The sequence below is a fragment of the Lycium barbarum genome, chromosome 1 (assembly GCF_019175385.1).
Source record: "Lycium barbarum isolate Lr01 chromosome 1, ASM1917538v2, whole genome shotgun sequence".
NCBI classification, from domain to species: Eukaryota; Viridiplantae; Streptophyta; class Magnoliopsida; order Solanales; family Solanaceae; genus Lycium; species Lycium barbarum.
In genome coordinates, this window is record NC_083337.1 from 152,006,332 (window position 1) to 152,025,457 (window position 19,126).

Sequence of the window (19,126 nt, forward strand, 5' to 3'; positions counted from 1 at the left end):
CAAACTATACCAAAAACCAAGAACAAATTAAAACCGCCCTCTCTTCTCATTTTCTTTCTCATCTAATCTTCTTGTTGAACTGATCAAAACAAAAAAGAGAGATGATGATGGATTTAGTGAATTCAGTGTTGAATTTTGTGGTTCCACCAGCAAGTATGGTGATGCTAGCCTTTGCATGGCCAGCTTTGTCCTTCATCAACACTTGTGAATGGCTTTACAACTCTTTCTTTGGAGAAGATATGGAGGACAGGGTGGTCATCATCACTGGAGCTTCTTCTGGTATTGGAGAGGTAAAAAAAAAAAAAAAAAAATCTGAACCTTCAGAAGATCACTCTGATTTATATCGTTTTGTGACATGGAATTGGTAATTTGCGTGTGTCAAATTTATTTCTTTCTATCTCCTTAGCGGCTACAAATTGCTTAATCTGTAAAAATACATGTATTTAATCTTCTCTCAAGAGAGAGACACGAGTCCTAGTAGCTGTCAAATGGTCAAATGGTGATTCAGTATAAATTCTACCTCTTGAAACCAAACCAATTTTAGCGTCTTTTTATAATAATAAACCAACCAGCGAAAAGTATTCACTTTGTAAAAGAGCAATGCTCCAATTGCTGCACAATAGAGTTGTAATTCACTTGCTATTCCTTGTATTCCAGATGCTTGCCAAATATGGAAAAAATATCAAAGGTTATTTGTATTCCTTGGAAACTCCGCCTATGTCACCATTTAATATTTCTTAGGCCCACTATTAGCCAAATCACATGAGCACTAGACCCAATATGAGTTGGATCACTTAGCCGCGCTTCATAATTAAAAAAACGAGCATCTTAGAAATCTTCATAATTAAAAAAACGAGCGCCATAGAAATATAAGCCCCTCAACCAAATAAAGATGAGGGATACTAGTTTGACTGAAATTGCAGTCGATATTTTTTTGGAATTTAGGTCTTTTGGAATAACTAAAAACAAATTCAGCACTTCAAATCAAAGAAGCCCAAAAAAAAAACAGAGAGAGAAAAACACTTTTTTCCTATCTGGACTTTGATCAAGCACTTAGACATAGCAATGTGTACCAGAAACAATAGGCCAATGGTGACTAATTTACCTTTACTTTGTCCAAATAAGAGAAACTGCATTCCTGATTTTTTTAAAAGAATATTCCCTCCACTCTATTTTACGTGTCTTAGTGTGACTGGGCACGAAATTAAGAAAGTAAGAGACACTTTTTAATCTTATAATTTTAAACATACCATGTGGCATCTTGGAATTAAATAATTACACTAAATATAGAAGACTAAAAAGAAAAGTAAAACACATAAATTGAAGTGGAGAGAATACTTTTAACCATATCGCCTAATGATACTAAGAGCCCGTTTGGATTGGCTTATAAGTTGCTTATAAGCTGTTTTCAGCTTTTTTGAGTGTTTGGCTGGCTAGCTTAAAGTCATTTTGTGCTTAAAATAAGTTCAAAAAAATAATTAGGCCCATTTGACTTAGCTTATCTAAAGCAGCTTAAGCTGAAAACAGCTTATAAGCCAAAAAAAAAATAAGTTGGGTAACTTATTTTTTTTTTGGCTTATAAGCTGTTTGCAGCTTATAGGCATAAGCCCATCCAAACAGGCTCTAATAGTACTTATTTACCTCTTAAATAACGTTAACTGATGAATTTCAACTTACAAAAGGGACCTCCTTTCTATTGTAGATGAAAGTACTTAAAACTACCTCTAGCTTGTAATACTGACAAAACATGATCTTTAAGGTTTTATGTGATGCAATTCACCTTTCCAGCTTCTGCTTCTTTGTCACAGAAAAAACCACCATTCTAGCGTACAATCTTTCTTTAAGTATGCCTTTAATCTTTGAAAACGTGATGATGCAATGTTTAATCCATGACTTAGTACTTCATTATCAGATTTCCATTATACAGGTTGTAATTTGATAACTTTGGTTCTTCGCCTAGAAGATGCATCAGCATATACATTTAGGCGAGCATTACTGATTTCTGTGACAAAGATATGAAAATTTAATTTGCCCTTCCGTGTTAAAGCTGCAAGCATGCTATTTATCTGTTCTTTTTATTTCTTGTGCATGAAGAGTCTTGAACAAGTTACAAATATTTGGTTCTTACTGTGTAATATTAGCAAATTGCATATGAATATGCAAAGAAGAAAGTTCATCTAGTTCTGGTTGCACGAAGAGAAAACAGGCTCTGGGCAATCAGTGAGAGTGCCAGAGCACTAGGTGCAAAAAGTGTCCTGATAACAGCTGCAGATGTTGTTAAGGAAGCTGATTGTAGGAGATTCATCACCGAGACTGTGAACTTATACGGCCGTGGTAAGCACTTGCTTCTCATTTCATACTAAAGGGACAGAACTCATACTATCATACTATCTTTTGTTTGATTATAGAGCAGTGCTGGATCCACTTGTGTTATGGTCCAATCGCACATCGGTACTATTATGTGCTGATGTGGAGTTTATATAGCCTTGGACTCTCCCACCTCAATAGCTAGCTTTGGGGGTGTGGTTCTCCCTCGGCTGTAATAACTTGTTGCATCTCCATTGTAATAGCATTAAGTATGTCGTTTAATAATTCACTTCATTTAAATGAGTAAGCAATGGACACAGGGATTTCAAGGAATTTGACTAACTAATGGAGGCTTGCGCCCCCTCCCAATAAGTTGTCAAACCAAAATGTGAAAGTGTGACCTTTTGAGTAATCAAAATTCAAAAGTACCAAGAATATAATATGGCCCGAGCACTATATATGCTTAGTCAAACCTCTCACTGTTGGTGAAATGATATGAATGATATTTCTCTGTTATTTCCTTTCCATGTTTTCGCTCATGCAGAGCATATGTAAGTTACATGAAACACTCATTTTCAAAGCAAAGGTAATCTACATCCCATTTGGCAGGTAGTTTTCCGTCCTAGTTAAATACGTTTTCTAGAACTTTCTAGTGTCGAGTTTTACAGTGAGACTGATTTTACTGAGTAGTGAGTACTACTATCTAGATATTACGTCCTATTTCATTTATCATGAATCAAATACAATTACTTTTGCCTAGGAAAAACAATAAATGTTACAACTATTCTGAAACGACAAATTCTAACTAACATAATTTGTTATGTAGTTTCAGATCTCCAAGTTATGTTCTATGATTTTGATTGCATTGGTCAATTGATACTTGGAAAGCAAACTAAGACTAAAATAGGGATGGATATAGTAATGTGTATAGCTTGACATGTTTCAATGGTAGAGAAAAACTCCTAGTAACAGAAAGGTTGTCTCAATTTTATTCTGACAACAATCTCCGTTCATTTCCCTATTTTCAGTGGATCATCTTGTAAATACAGCAAGTTTGGGTCATACCTTCTACCTAGAAGAAGCCACAGATACAAATGTCTTCCCCATTTTGATGGTATGTAGAGTCTTTCTACTCTTGATCATTCACAATTATTTCTCTTTTAGCTTCTTTTCAAATGTATTGGTATAATGATTTTTCCTAAGTTTCTTGTTGCAGAGGTACAACGTTTACATTTTGCTCCAAATACCTTTTTCAAATTTGTAGATGTCTGAATATTGTCCGTTTTTCAGGATATCAATTTTTGGGGAAATGTATATCCTACCTATGTAGCTCTACCTTACCTGAGGCAAAGCAGAGGCCGAGTCATAGTGAATGCTTCAGTGGAGAGCTGGTTGCCCTTGCCAAGGATGAGCTTATATTCAGTTAGTAATTCTGCCCATTGATATCTATTCCTGGAACTTGTCCAGTTTGAGAATTGAATTACTCAATAGTTCTTTGTCATCCCTTTATTTCCTTTGTCCCCAAGTGGTTCTTTTATTATATTTTGCCTTTGAGAGATGATAATACCCGCGTCATGTTTCGTCCTATAAAATAGGCAGCAAAAGCAGCACTTGTAAATTTTTATGAGACCTTGAGATACGAGGTGGACAGTGACGTAGGGGTCACAATAGCGACACACGGATGGATTGGGATTGAAATGACAGGTGGAAGATTCATGCTAGAGGAAGGTGCCGAGATGCAGTGGAAGGAAGAAAGAGAAGTAAGTCTCTCTTTTCCAAGCAGAAATTGTGTTACTAGCCCGAAATTGCTTATTAATATTTGCTCAGTAAATTCTGTCTAGTAGCTCTTCACAGGGTTAATACTGTTAAGGATCGGGCAAGAATAGCAAGATCATATAACCTACATTTATCTTTCTCATTTATCATGGATTTCATTAACCTCTAATTTCTTGATTTTCTTGGATTGGTAATATTTTATCTAAAATGTAATTGTTACGTGCATTGTTGTTGAAGGTTCATGCATCTGGAAGTTCAGTGGAGGACTTTGCGAAGTTGATTGTGTCCGGGGCCTGCCGAGGAGATCCATATGTGAAATATCCGAGTTGGTACGACATTTTCCTTCTCTATAGAGTATTCACACCAAATGTTCTTCAATGGACATTTCGAATGTTACTTGCAAACCAAGGTACCCGTAGAACTTCCCTCATTGGCACTGGAAGGCCTCTTCTCGAGTCATCTTCTCCTCTTCCTCCTCTTCCTGAGACATCCTCTCCTCCGCGACAGCCTCTTTCCGAGTCATCCTCTCCTCGGCGACAGTCTCTTTCTGGTTCATCCTCTCCTCAGCATCCATCCTCTTCTCCACAGCACCCATCCTCTTCTCCTAGAAGACGAGTGGGGAGAGTGGGGCCTGTTCCGATGCAGCAGATGGAGTGAAGGAGTAGGTCGAGTTCGTTACTTTAATTTTGCAGTGGTTGTGTTCCAGGGTACTGTTGTGTTTCTTTAGTCAAGATTTTGTGGATATCATTGTAAGAGTTCACAAGATACTACAATCAATAACAGGCTCAATAAACAGTTGTACTTGGCTTGTTTAAGAATGTTTGGATTTGGTTTGGAAAAGCTTTTGGATACGTTTTCAAGTCGCAACTATAGACTGCAACTTCAGGATTAAATATTTGTCGAAACATTTTGACCAGTCTAGATTAGAAGCTGCTTTCTTACTCGTTTAGGGTGAATGATTGACTAAATTGTATCTTTCTCATTACCTCCTCCAATTGACTTAGAGTTGCTGTAACACCAGGTTGAGCCTTTCCACTGTAAACAATCTCTGGATATGCTCGGATTTTACATCACCTCGTGCAAATCTATTGTAGAATTATCATCATCTGCTTTAGCATATGATTGCGGATAAACGTACAAAGTTCTTTAGGGTGGAGTAAGGTCAGTGGCGAATTCAGAATCTTCACTCAAGGGGGTTCGAAAAAATAACAAAAGCTAAATATAAAAAATAATGTTGTCCTGGAAATCAAACCTAGGACGCTAGAGACAATTTCAAACACTTTGGATCACTTGAGATAACGTTTTGCATTTGTTCAGGTATTCAAAAGTTATTGTACGTATATAAACACGGAAAATGTAATTTTTTACCGAGGGTGTTCGGGTCCCACCATCTAAATCCGACCCCGACCAAGGTCCCTTTAGATACCACTCTTTTGAATGTATTGCTCCACCAATTATATTCTGTCCACTCCCAAGCGAGCTTTCCTTAGTTACATGTATAGATGGCCGCCATTACTTTTAACATCTAAGACTACGTGCCTCGTCTGTTGGTTATTTCTTTCACTGTAGTGATCAGTAGTATTCATAGAAAAGCAGTTGCTCATATGAGAATCCGTCAAATATTTCAAAAATACAATGTTGATTTGACGACAGGCGCTTCCCACAAACTGTCTCTATTCTTAAAGTCGATAATGGTCTATCACTTCAATCACATTGAATGGTTGAATGTTGCATCTGATTTCAATGTGTATACACAGGTATTTATTTCATTCAAATAATAGATTCAACGAAAGGAATAAGTAGTTAGTGGGCCTCAGTTTTCCAGAATGCCATTCGATGTATGAATTGGTAGTATTTTTGTTTGAAGACAGATAAATTCTCTTACATTCATGGGGAAAATTACCCAGTAAAGCTAGTGTCAAATGACCCCAACAGACTGACTGGTAAAGAAGTTCTTTGCCCAGTTCTATATCGTGTATTCAGTTAAAGGTGAAGCCCACCAGTCTAATCTCTGCAAAGCACATTCTAGAACAAGCAATCATAATGAGATGATATACACTATGCTACAAAAAAATTGGACCTTCTGCAATCGCTATAGGTCTTGAAGGGGTTCACAACCGCTTTTCGAAGTCCTTAAGCCTAAAATCCTTGGAAGGAAAATGAAAGGATCTTGAATAGCCCATCTGGGTTATCAGCGTGTACCTGGAAAAAATATAACCTTGTCATTAGGATAAGGATCAAGTGCTGCATAATTGTGTGATTTCCTTCAGCAAGGCAAAGTCAGAGAGCTAGTGCACTAAAATTCAAGATTGTTCATCATTGTTCAGGAAGGAGTAAAGGTGGAATAACAATAGCTCAAAAGTAATTGTTTCACCTCTGCTTTTTTCAAGTCAATAGCTGTAAACAACAACAAAAATGTGTACCCTAAGCTCATTGTTCAGGTGTAAGAATAGTAATTGCCTTCTTAGAATTTCTGCTTTACATAGTATAAAGCCAGATAATGGGAAGCGAAAGATGTGTTTAAAGCCAGATAATGGGAAGCGAAAGATGCAGAACATAATATCAATATTAATAAAATTATCCAATAGTAATTTCAAGTAACACTGGAAAGTTATTCTTTTCCTGATTCCATCAGGTCAGCCTGTTCTCTATATCATCAGTTTGTAAGCAGAGCGTAGATGGTCTAAGACTGGAAGAACGATAAGCCATCAGTCCATGAGACACAATTTGGAAGGGTCACCGTGTACTTTAAGAACTCGGGTCAATCTAGGTACTCCCTCCATTCTATTAGGTGACACTATTTTCTTATTAGTCCGTACCAAGAACAGGAAAAATGGCACCTTTCTATTTTAGAAACAACAATTTAATAAAGTTTCCATTTTATCCTTGATGGCATGCTCTATAGCCAGAGAATCTCACGTTCAAGACCACAAGTTTCAAAAGTTGCCTTTCTTTCTTAAATGCCGATCCTGGTCAAACTACGCTAATAATTTGAAAGGGAGGGAGTATGATAAATTACCAGTTCCCTAATCTGATGCACATCTAAAAATGGAAAGCAATTTGCATCTTGAGAACTTACGCAACATACAGCTGAAATGTCTAGGAAAGAAGCAACCTACCCAATGACCTGCATCTTCGAGGACATGCATTTCAACTCCACCTCCCTCCTCCACAGCTTGTTCCTCAGCAACATGGATTCTTCTGATATCCTCAAGGGCCCACCTATGCAGGCTTCTTTCTGCTTTCAAAAAGTTAACATGCACACCCCGAGGAACATCTTCCACAATTTTCCTGCGAGAAGATTCTTGCAATTACAATTTCCTCTTTTATAGAGAATGAGCCATTGATTTGATCTAGCACCAAGTAAAGGATACATCCTTCTTTAAGTGAATATCTCTTAGCATTAGTAACCATCATTAGGTGATGCCTGACGGTAGTAGTTGTATATGTATTTCATTAGTAGAGTTTTGGTGCTAACCCACTCTACATAGGTGTATCTTTTTTTGGCGGTAATAAAAGGTAAGTGCCACCTTATGGCGTAAATTAAATTATTTTTTAAAAAAATAAAACAAAAGCTTGGTGACAGAAAAAAAAATATAAAAGATGTGAAACAAACCATTGATACATTCACCTACGATTTAACTAACTCGAATGTAGTCATTGCAAAGTTACAAATTCATTATCACATGAATAAAATAAGTTATTGGTTCACATTTATCCTTAGCATGTCAATACTTATACTTTTAGGCTCTAATAATTCCAAATATTCCACTTTCCTTCTATTTTTGTCTATTGCCATGCTAGGTATTGAATTGAGCGACCAATTCTGCAGTACATTGCACGTAGAATTCATTGAAAAATTCCTGATCATCTTGCTATTCTTATATTGATGTTGAAATTTAATCTTGTCAAAAAAATTCCAGCAACTTATTGACATATCCATGTATTTTTTCTTAAATTTTTTTATTTAATTTATAGCAACAAGATAAAAATGTTGTGCATGTTTGTTTGTTGAATGACTATTAGTATGTGTCCAGGCGACTCCAGAATCTATTGGCAACTGTACACACTTTATAATGGTAAAGAAATGAACAAGAAGCCAAAAGAATGATCATAATAAAATCCGCATACTTAAAACTGACATGAGAAACCTACCACAAATTTGTTTCTTCATATGATTGATACATTTCAGCAATACCCTTGAGATCAAACACCCATGACAAAGGTGAAGGAGATGAACCAGCAGAGTTGGTTTGACGAAGGTTAGTTACCACCCACTGCAAAAATTACAAAGGAAACCAGTGGTTGAGAAAAAAGAGAACTCGCCAATTTGCGCCTCATGTCCAAGCAAATTAACAGTTAGAATAGTGGACTTGTGTTCGTTGGAGTTAAACCTTGGGGCTTAAGGTATTGTAAAATTAGAAGTTTCCCCCAAGGTCAGCAATTATTTCCAATACCTGGGGCATATCATTAAAGAAGAACAAGAAATATTTTCAGGACCCAGGTAGACATGTCAGAGGTGTTTGAGATAGGGTATTCATTAGTTCTTTTCCCTTTTTTGGGACAACTTATCCTCTGGTACTCAACCGACTAAATCATCATTCACTTTTTCTATCACAATAGTCAAGAGATATATACTGCCTCACCCTCCGGGTTACTGAGAAGGGTGGAACACATTATAACTTATAGAAGTGCATTTATAATGTTTCTAACAAATTCCTGACATCTCATTCCTCAGTTACTCAATATCAAGCTCAGTGCCTCACTCGATGCAGAAATATGCCTTATCTTATACAGCAATTTAAGTTTGCAAAGTTTAAGTGTAAGTGTTAAACCTTTCAGAATTCCTAGAGAGGAAAAATGGGAGGCCAAGGGATACCTGTGCTACATCCCTGGAAAAACCTTCATGTATAAGTGCCTCCACAATATCTCGTTTTGAAGAGACCTTCCTTGAAAAATAATAGTCATAAGAAGAATTGATGTCAATACAAATTATGTGAATATATCAGTAATAAAATCGAGAGAGAGACGGACGGGAAGGAGAAACGACATTTGAGTGGGTGAATTTAGCCTAGGCTATAAAGTTCCAATAAAACATCATATGCTTTTTGTTATAAGCCAAAAATCATGCAAGAACAAAAGAATTAGTCAAGAAGCAAGCTAAAATATGAAGGAGAAAGGCTTGTTCTCCATTTCTCTGACACATTCATCTTCTACTTACGAAATAATGGGCAAGGAAAACATTTATTACAAAAGAGTAATTTTCGCGAATTCTTTTTGCACAGGTAAAACATTTATTACAAAGGAGGGAGATAGCTATTGTATACAAGAATTAAGCAAATCTCAACTCTATACGAAGGAGCAGCATCCACAAATTTGATCAAATATCTACGCAAGTTATGTCCTGTGACTCCAGAAGTAGACCAAAAAAATACGCACTTAACAAGAATTCTCATTCCGCGGAATGCGCTCCTATTCTGCCCTTTTTAAACAATACACGTCAGAGAATGGCATCACGCTAAGGCCCACTGTACCTCCCACTCCAATTTCTACTCAAAAGTCTAAAAAAGGAACATATATCTATATTGACACAATAAAAATATCATGGAGATTTGACAACAAGAGAGCATAAAAATGATTCAAGTAAAAAGTAGTGGAGACATTTTTTTACAAACTGAAATCACCAAAAGCACTCACCTCTTTTGGTAATTTACTCAGAAATGATATCAATTCAGCTGGATGATCATCTCCATCTGCACCAGCTCGAACCTCTCCTGGAGTAGCATCTAGAACCCAGACCTATGTCCCAATTAGTTTGAATTACTCCAAAGTATTCGAAGTAGAAAGAAGAAAGCAGAAGAATGGTTGACCTTAGATAGGAGGGTTTGGAGGACCCAAATTAGGGTAGAAGGCTAGTAGATAGTCTCGTTATCCGTTCTTATTAGTAGTCGCATTATTGCAATATAATTTCTTGTGCTCCGATTTCTGCTATTATCTGTTATTATGTGTTATTTCCTGTGCTTTGGTTATGTGTCATCTGCTCTGATTTCTGCTATTATCGGTTATTTTCTGTGCTCTGATTATCCTGTATTATCTGTGTCGCTTGCATTATTTCATTTCCATATCGCTTTAAATCTCTTATCCGAATCTCTTAACCTTATCTAACCGTATTTGACTTCTTTTTATGCTTTTATTGAGCCGGGGGTCTTTCGGAAACAGCCGTCCTACCTTGGTAGGAGTCAGGTCTGCGTACACTCTACCCTCCCCAGACCCTACGATGTGGGATTTCACTGGGATGTTGTTGTTGTTGTTGTTTCAACCACTCACAAGTTTAAGCTATATTCAAACTGAGTTTGATGTTACTGCAAGTCTGCTTGGCGAATTTTCATACAGAATACTTACCCCTAAAAACCAATTACCAAAATCACCAATTGTAAATGAGAGAACTGCGAAGCAAATGGTATATCCTGCTGAGTTTTTAACATTGCTTTAACCACTCACAAGTTCACTTTATATCCAAACTGTGTTTGATATTACTGCAATCATGCTTGTAGAGTTTTCACACAGAATACTTACTCTAACTGGCCGTGCAAGGGGTTTCGCAACCTGCTCAACCATGCTCAATGCAACTGCATTTTAATAAAAAAGATGAATGTCCAAACAACAAAATATCAATTGATTTCTCCAAGTAGCTTTCTACTATAATGAGCTAAAAGTTACCTTTTCCTCCAAAGCTGTGACCAACTACAACTCGGGGAGTCAGTCTGAGCTGGCCAAGCTACACAAAGAAGAAATAAAGAATGAGCCCAAGCAATGTATCACCATAATCGGGTTACTTTTATTTGAATGACCCTCAATGAGTTCACAAATGGAAAGTGGACGTTTATTTGGGGCATAGATGGATAGACTGGGTGGATGAAGTTGCCGGTAATGGTAGGTATAGAGGCCTACTGAAAACAAACGGTTATACCGCTGCCAAAAGGGCCTCTAGGATGACATGGCAATAGCAAATGTTGCCACGTGTGCACATGCACAAGTATGCATGCAGGCCCCATATTCACTTGCAGAAAGACAATATCTTTACCAACATCAAAAGAAGAATATGTAATGTTCCTCGATTTTGAAAATAATGTAATTGTCCATGCTCTTCTTAACTCGAACTAATCAAATAGGAGTACAGTCAAGGACTTGACTCCTAATGTCTACCAAAATTCGCCATGCCTACCCCACAAAATCTGAGTGTGGGATGTAAAGAAACAGAAAGATCATATAAGAAATAGGTGCAAGACATGCCTTAAGCAGTTTTACTGATACGGATGTCATAGAAACGACACTAAAGAAATGCAGTATGTGCAGGGTGCAGCAGGTCATGGTCAAGAAACTATACCAGCTTTAAGACATCAAGAGCAGCTGATGCAACTGTATGTGCACCTCTCTTCTTGAGAGATGCTGAATCGCCATGGCACCGCAAGTCCACCAAGAGAAACTGCAGAAAAGTAAACCTACTATAAGATTGTCGGCAAGAAATCACCCAAATATCGTATCAATACGAGTCAACCATAAGATATCGACAGAAGAATCGGGGCTTGAGGACTACAAGTGGCGAAAGGAGTCAAAAGCAAATGAATTCAGGATCCCCACAAAGAGGAGAAAAGATAGGTTTAACAATGATTGTGCGCAACTAATAGTAGTTTCCAAGAGTTACTGAAAAATATTCAGGATAACTCAAAGAAGCTCACATAGAACAGTGCAATACATCGCAATCTGTTTCTAGTTGCATCCCTCAGAAGGGTGATAAAGCACATTAGAACCCAAAAAAATTTTGGAGCTTCATATGTGTTTTTTTTTTTTTTTTTTTTTTGGAGCTTCATATGTTTTTGTTTTAATTTCTAAAGCTTCATTTATTGTTTTAATATTAGCTTTTTGTTCAAATAAATCAATAAAAAGAGAACACTTATACCCTCCTCCCCCCACAACTTCCCCAACATAATTTTGCTCCAAACTATGTGTCCCCAAAAGAGTTTCTAAAGGAAGTTGATTAATGAATTCTATGAAGTTTGGAATTGAATTTGCGCCTATATCTGTCTTCACAGCAACCAAAAAGAAAAAATTCTGGTATGTGTCATATTACTAATAAACTGTAGCTCAATATAGGAAAGAAGAAAAGCAGAGAAGAGGAAGGCATTTGTGCACTCTTTACCATGAACGCTCAAGTGTTGTTTTAACATAGTCTATGGTTATGATTTTTTTTTAATGACAGTGGTGTCCAGGCCAGCTTGCTCTCACCTCGACTATTCTACTAGGTACCTGGCAACCTGGTACCTCTCACTGGCAAAAGTACCAGGTAACTTTTCCTATCAAGGCTTAGTCTGATGGAAAGAAATCACCATAGTATTTTTTGCCTCCACTGGGAGGCGATTGAACCTGAGACCTCATGGTTCTCCTGCAACTAATTGAGCAGCCCGGGTGCTACCTAATCTATGGTTATGTGAAGAACCTATTCTTGAAGTTTTTCAATGTGTCCAATCCCTTGCTTTATGAATATAAAAAGATACAATCTCTCAAGGGTACTAATGTCACATCAAATCTTCCTTTATCTTCATTCTTCGCAGATCCAAGTATAGATGAAAATGGGGTCAATTCCTTCCTTCGTTGTTTTCTCAAACCAACAGTAAACAACATACAACAGAACACACTCCCCATCCAATTTGGATAAGTTAAACATGAAGCAAAGTTTTTTAAGATGCCACATAAGAAGGGATAAGAATAAATGTTTATCTGTAATACCTGCCATTTCGGAAATTCTTGGGCCAATCTCCTTGCAAAGCTTCCTGAAAATTTCAGATTGCCATCGAAAAGGTCGAAGATAAGACTGTAAGAAGCTTGAAGCACAAATGCTGTTTAAGCAGATTGGACGAATTAGTAAAAATAGAAACTATAACAAAAAAAAGTGAACTGTCTAAAGCAATAGTGTGTCAATAATTTAACTAGCAAACCTCTACGGAAATAAGAACCTCTATGCCTCAAGATCGTGGAATTTCCCTCGCAGTCCAGCAATAGAGACACTTTTTAAATCATTCTTTTCCATAAGCAAATAATTTTGCATATTATTGCAGTATGAGCTCCCTCAAACTATAGGTTCTTTATCAGAATACTGAAGTGCATTGCAGTCAGATATCAAAACAAAAAGGGAAAAACAGAATTTGATTACACCCTTTGTCCTTGAAGATGGAGGGAGAACCCACAGAGAGCAATAAGCATGATGCATCATGAAACTTGGTTCATGGTTGGGGTGAAAAGGAAAAAAATATGGAATGTCTCTTTCAAGTATTTCTGTCATAACCCTATCCAAGAAAGAGTTTCTGAATTTTAGCTAAGATTATTCTGACCAGTAATCACTATAAAAATTGAGACATTTAGAGCATTAAGATTGAAAACTAAGGAAAGAGATCATTAATTTGTGCAGTTGGAAATCTGGAATGCGCAAGGAAAGATTTTTTTTCTTTTTATAAAGAGGTAAGGAATGGGTATGGAAAGAATTATTCTGTGCATTTGGAAAATTAAGGCAATTAGATGGCACATAAATTAGTTCCACACCTCCTCGCTAATTTGGAAATGATATCAATTTCATTAAGATATTCTGGCGTTTGAACTATTCTCATTTCAAGCAAAATGCCACCTGCTAGTTAAAAACTGATAGCTGCACGTCCAATGTTAATATATGCTTTGAGAAACAAGGATAAGAAAGGCAGGCACTTCGAAAGTATCATGAGTGATTCAGTGAACACACAAGAAATGAGCGTGTATTGTGCAGCAATCTTACAAAACTTTAAATGAGTCATTACCCCAGTTTTTCCTGCTGCCAAGAATACCATGCAAGAGAACAGCAGTTGGTGGTTCGGGCAAAGATCCCTCCGTGATATAACTCCATCTTACCTATCAATCCAAGTTCACATAGTCAATGACAGATGTGGAAAACAGCAGAAAAACTCTTAATGTGCTTGAGAAAATACCAATTCTGCTAGTTTATAGAGCATATTGATGAATAAGTGAAGTAAACTGAAAAATGATTGAACGTACAAATTTATGAAAATGTAAATAAACTAGAGAATTGAGCAAGCTTATCTGTTGAAAATAATGAACCTTAAGACTATGAAGATATTTTTCTGAAGTCATAATTTTAATAATTATGATGATATCCAGCAAAAAAGGATGTCCTCCTAAAGTTATATCTAGCTCCAGGAAAGGAGGATGACTAAGAGTTGAATGGGAGGGCCATTGTCATGCCTTGGGGGAAATTCATATTATTCATTGAACTATTTGGTATGTTCATTTATGTATTTATTTTCTTAACCGAGAAATCCGATATTTCATCTTCGTAACTCAATGGATAGCAGGACCCTTGTCTACTTAAATACCATACTTAGTTCACCAGCCAGAGCTCAAACTAAAGACACTGCCTATTACGCATTCCTTGTTGTACAACCTTTGTCGTTGAACCAAAGCATTTGGGGATTCAATTATTTCTAGTTTACACTTTAAAATTGCTTGACAGGGATGAGTTAACAACAATAACATTAAGACTAATAAACAATAATGATAATGACAGCATAATAAGAACTACAATGACAACAATGACAATAACAACAACATACCCAGTGTGATCCCACAAAAGTGGGGTCGGGGGAGGGTAGAGTTTACGCAGACCTTACCTCTACCTTGAGAAGGCAGAGAGGTTGTTTCCGAGAGACCCTCGGCTCAAAGAAAGAAGAAAAAGAGGCGGTAGCAAAAATAAGAGAATAAGGTAACTGAGGCTAAAGAAACAATAGCAAGAAGGCAACAACAATGATAATGACACAACCAAATTGGTAAAATTAACGTACTTCCCTATGTGTACCCACTTCAAAATTCACTAGAAACTTGGAAGTTTGAAATATGCATATCAATGTGGAGTTAGCTAAGAGCAGAAGACAATGGAAACAAAGGATCCACATAGGTGATACCAATTGAAATAAAGCCTTAATTGTTGCCTTGGTTGTTGCTGATACACTCACATTAGTCCACTATTTATAGGAATATTTTAGCGCTGCTATGCTAAGTGAGTCGATGTAGAGATAAGAGTGGATCTAGAGAACCTCTTAACTAGCCTTATGAGACAAAGCATAACCAATGCCCAAGTACTACGGAGAGGATAAAGAAGAGTCCTATTTTCTGGTATGAGAGTGAGTGCAGAGATAAGTGTGAGACATTTAGAGAACACTTAGTTTCAAAGAATATTTGCCTTGACAGACAAACTATTTACCAATATTTTGGAATGAAATGTGCCAAAATAGTGAGGATATAACCATGTATACACTTCCTCCCTACTCAAACTCTCAGATTGTTGTTGAGCTGTAAATACTTTTAGAACTGACACATCCCACATGCATACTTCAGAAATAAATACAAATGTGAACACAAATTTAGAGGGCCATAAAAAAAAGGAAAAATATAAATACAGCAAACATAAATTAGTTACTTTTCAAACATAAATTAGTTACTTTTCAACTAAAAAAAACTTACTTTTGCTCCTTGAACGAGCTCATATGCCTGCATATAAAGGTCATCTCATCAGCAGTAGCTTCAGTTGCACGTCAAACAACTTTGGTAGTCACACTCTTCAATAATCACATTTTCAGGGAATAACAATTACTTTCATAGTACGTAGTTTATGAAAGAAAACAGATATACCTTCCTCAGGTTTTACTTTTACCTTTTTGATAATTTACCTTCCTCCAGGTTTTAGATAGCCATTGAACTTTCTGATGAGTAACTTTTGTGTAGAAGTGTTAAAAACAATGTAATATTTTTCGTTTCATCTAAGAAACAAGATTATGAGTAGAAAGTAAACGAGAATATCAATTGTTAAGTATTTGCTTGGAACAGAGAAAGGGAAGAGAAAGAAGGGAAAGTAAAAACTTTAGGGAATTAGAGAAAAGCCGTCACTTCCTTTCTTTTGTTAGGCAGAAATCACGAGAAAGTCGGGAAGATCATGTTATTGAACATAACTTTTGTGGGACAAATTTGGAAAAGATTTTCCCATAATCCATGATCCTCAGATCTTTCTCTACCACCCAAACAAGAGAATGGGAAATCACTCTCTTTCCCTTCCTAACTCTTCCTTTCTTCAGTTTCCAAGACAAACATTCTTTAATAATCAAGTGCCATGTAAATGTTCCTTTATCATGTCAACTAACTTTTTCAAAAGTTGTATTTAAACAGAAAATATTCGATGATGTAAACTAAATTTAGCACCCTTATGGAATCAAATGTTTGTGTATAATCCTTCTGGAGGGACAAAGACGTGCAGTGTAAGTGTCACAAGTTTAATGGGAGGTCTCTACAATTTTACAAAAGTATAAGAGAAGTCAACTCCAAATTTTCCAAAATAAGTACTTGATAACAAGAGATATAGCAGAGATCCACTACCAATACTTCAGATGGCACAACAACCTTCCCCCTGGAAAGTCTCTCATCTACCATTGTCATTCTTATATTTGAACCTTTAAACATCCTTTTTGAATGAACAAGTGATACCTGAGAAGAGCAAGTGAACCACAACATTTCTCAGAATATGCAAAGCCGCTCATTATTTTAAATAGAATCACTTTTAACTTCAAACCATGTAACATTCTAAATTTTTAACAAAGAAACTAAAATAAAGACGAGAAAATTATCATTATAGCATGGATAACTGTAGAACTTTATGAATTCAGTCATTAATATGAAAGTAAAAGAAATGTCCACTTAAAGCTCATCTGCTATGTAGAATAAGAATAGCACGACTGGAGTGAGTAGTTGCTCTCAAATCAGGCGGCTACTCGAGTCTGACTAAATACAATGAGCTTTAAACATGATATGATTTGAGAGTCTGAGACAATTCCAGTCACTTTTGCAAAACATCATATAACACTACACAATAGTAATAGGAAAATAACTCCAAAATTGGACCAACAGATTTAACAAGAAACCAGGGTCACCAAACTCCGTGATATCACACTAAAACCAGGAAAAATACACCTATGTTCACAAGCATAGCCAGTCCAATGTACAAATAAAGAATGAGAATTTCGATAAATTGATAGCCAGCAATCCAGCATACACGTAATCAAAGTATGAATCCTCTTCCACTGGTCCGGATAGAGCATATATATGTAGACCTCAACTAGTTAGTATTGGGACATAATTCATTAATAATGTTAAAAAGGCATAAAAATTAGAACTTTTTTATGTTGACATCCTTTGTGACGTAGGAGTAGTGGGTGCAAAAATATATCGGTACCCATTAGTCCAAACTTGGTGAAAACCAGGAAAGAAAAACACACAGAACAAATTGCTTCTAAAATTACTTTCTGGAATGGTGTGGTCAGAACTTATTGATCAAATCAACCCCAGGTAAGTCTTTTCTTATGGAGCATATATGTATATAACTCAACTAGTTTAGTGCATAGTTCATTAATAATAATGCTAAAACAAGACACCAAGAAAGCATAAAAATAAAACTTTTAAAATTTTATCATCCTTTGTAAGGAAGGAGTAGTGGTTGCAGAAACATATGGTACCCACTAGTCCACCAAATACCGTGAAAAGCAGGAAAGAAAGGGACAGAACAAATTGCTGGTATTTCTAAAAATTTACCTTGTGGAATGGTGTAGAAATCTTGGTTGTTAGAACATTCTTATTAATCAAACTAACCCCAGGTAAGTCATTTCTTAATGCAGCAGCTCCATTTTCGAAACGCCGGCACGCCGTGAAATTGGAAATGGCCGACATTTCTTGAATCTTGAATTCGTTTCTTGGAGAAGAATCGCTGAACAACACCGCCCAAATTCTCCTTCCAAAGAAACTTGGGCAGCTAATTTAAAGAGATGAGAGATAGATGGAGAGAGAGAGAGAGAGAGTGAGAGTTTCAAACTAAGTTCAATTAATTGGAAATTTGGAAGAGACAACTGTTAAGAGAATGGGACGGAGCGACCGAGGGGCACACAAACACCTTTTCCCCTCCAGGTACCCCAACTCATTTTCTTCACCACTCAGAATGATGGAGCATCGATTACATGGAAATACAAAGAATTTTACCAAAAGAATTATAAAAGGCACAAGTATATAATAAAAAATAAAAATATTTTCAAAATTGTTGCAGAGGGTAAAAAGTAGTAGTAGTAATAATAATAATAATAATAATAGTAATATTTTTGATGGGTTGGCAAGAGTAAATTATTTGAGTAAAACATGCCGTGTCTATAAGACTACAATGCTTGATCTAAAAAATGGCCACGGGATACAAATTTTTGCAATGTTCAAGTGTGTGTATAAAACACAATTCAGCTCTTTTTGAGCTAGAAGGATTCCACCTCTCATCGTTTGTTGGGAGCTATGGAAATCCAAATGCAGCCAAAACATTAACCCTTCTTTCTATAAAACAAAATATAATATTCTCCTTTTCTCTTGCAGATCATCAATAACAAATTTGGAAATGCTAATGTTGGTAGAGACTGAAACACAATATGTCAAGCTTGTGAAGCTACGCTACAACAAAAATCAAGCATCGTGGTCAGATGGATTAAACCTCTACCTCGGGCTGTGAAGATTAATAATGATGGAAGTTGCATTCAAGGTGCTTGTGGAGGAGGTGGACTGGTCAGAGACTATCAAGGAAGATTCATATTTGCATACTCAATCCCCCTGGGAGTAGGAACCAGCAATATGACAGAAGCAACAACCATGTTGTTTGGAATCAAATAGTGTGTCAGTAATGGTTGTAGAGTTATTTAGGGGGAAACTGACTCACTTCTACTTGCTAAATATACAAGAAGTGAGTGGAAGGTTCCCTGGATAATTCTTAGCTACATCAATGGCATTCAAAACTTGGTTGAAGAACATGGATTCAATAACAATTACTGCTTCAGAGAAGCCAACCAACATGCAGACACATTAGCCAATATAAATCATAACATTGATGAAATTCATATATTCAATTCTTTTGTTGATCTCTCCAATAACA

The 19,126-nt window shown here is 36.5% G+C and overlaps 2 protein-coding genes across 2 annotated transcripts; one reads left to right on the forward strand and one right to left on the reverse strand.

Moving 5' to 3' along the window:
• Window positions 1-4,934, forward strand: LOC132644512 (11-beta-hydroxysteroid dehydrogenase B). The gene is made up of 6 exons (XM_060361105.1): window positions 1-290; window positions 2,142-2,334; window positions 3,336-3,421; window positions 3,598-3,729; window positions 3,903-4,067; window positions 4,321-4,934. The coding sequence occupies exons 1-6, from the start codon at window positions 102-104 to the stop codon at window positions 4,738-4,740; spliced, it is 1,185 nt and encodes a 394-aa protein (XP_060217088.1). The 5' UTR covers window positions 1-101; the 3' UTR covers window positions 4,741-4,934.
• Window positions 4,935-5,900: 966 nt separating this feature from the next.
• On the reverse strand, window positions 5,901-18,185 carry LOC132644522 (uncharacterized). Its single transcript, XM_060361113.1, has 13 exons — window positions 17,761-18,185; window positions 16,552-16,659; window positions 15,646-15,672; window positions 13,929-14,019; window positions 12,871-12,914; window positions 11,471-11,569; window positions 10,804-10,861; window positions 10,660-10,712; window positions 9,781-9,882; window positions 8,963-9,028; window positions 8,239-8,360; window positions 7,203-7,374; window positions 5,901-6,285 (listed from the first exon to the last, which is right to left on the reverse strand). The coding sequence occupies exons 1-13, from the start codon at window positions 17,893-17,895 to the stop codon at window positions 6,223-6,225; spliced, it is 1,140 nt and encodes a 379-aa protein (XP_060217096.1). The 5' UTR covers window positions 17,896-18,185; the 3' UTR covers window positions 5,901-6,222.
• Window positions 18,186-19,126: the final 941 nt, after the last annotated feature.

Excerpts from the sequence above, each read along its gene's own strand:
- LOC132644512 (XM_060361105.1), top strand. The coding sequence starts at position 102 with ATGATGATGGATTTAGTGAATTCAGTGTTGAATTTTGTGGTTCCACCA. Across the intron at positions 2,335-3,335 it reads TGTGAACTTATACGGCCGTG|TGGATCATCTTGTAAATACA; the intron begins GTAAGCACTTGC and ends CCCTATTTTCAG. Across the intron at positions 3,422-3,597 it reads ATGTCTTCCCCATTTTGATG|GATATCAATTTTTGGGGAAA; the intron begins GTATGTAGAGTC and ends TCCGTTTTTCAG.
- LOC132644522 (XM_060361113.1), bottom strand. The coding sequence starts at position 17,895 with ATGTCGGCCATTTCCAATTTCACGGCGTGCCGGCGTTTCGAAAATGGA. Across the intron at positions 16,660-17,760 it reads TTTCTACACCATTCCACAAG|GTATCACTTGTTCATTCAAA; the intron begins GTAAATTTTTAG and ends TGCTCTTCTCAG. Across the intron at positions 12,915-13,928 it reads TGGCAGCAGGAAAAACTGGG|GAAGCTTTGCAAGGAGATTG; the intron begins GTAATGACTCAT and ends TGAAATTTTCAG.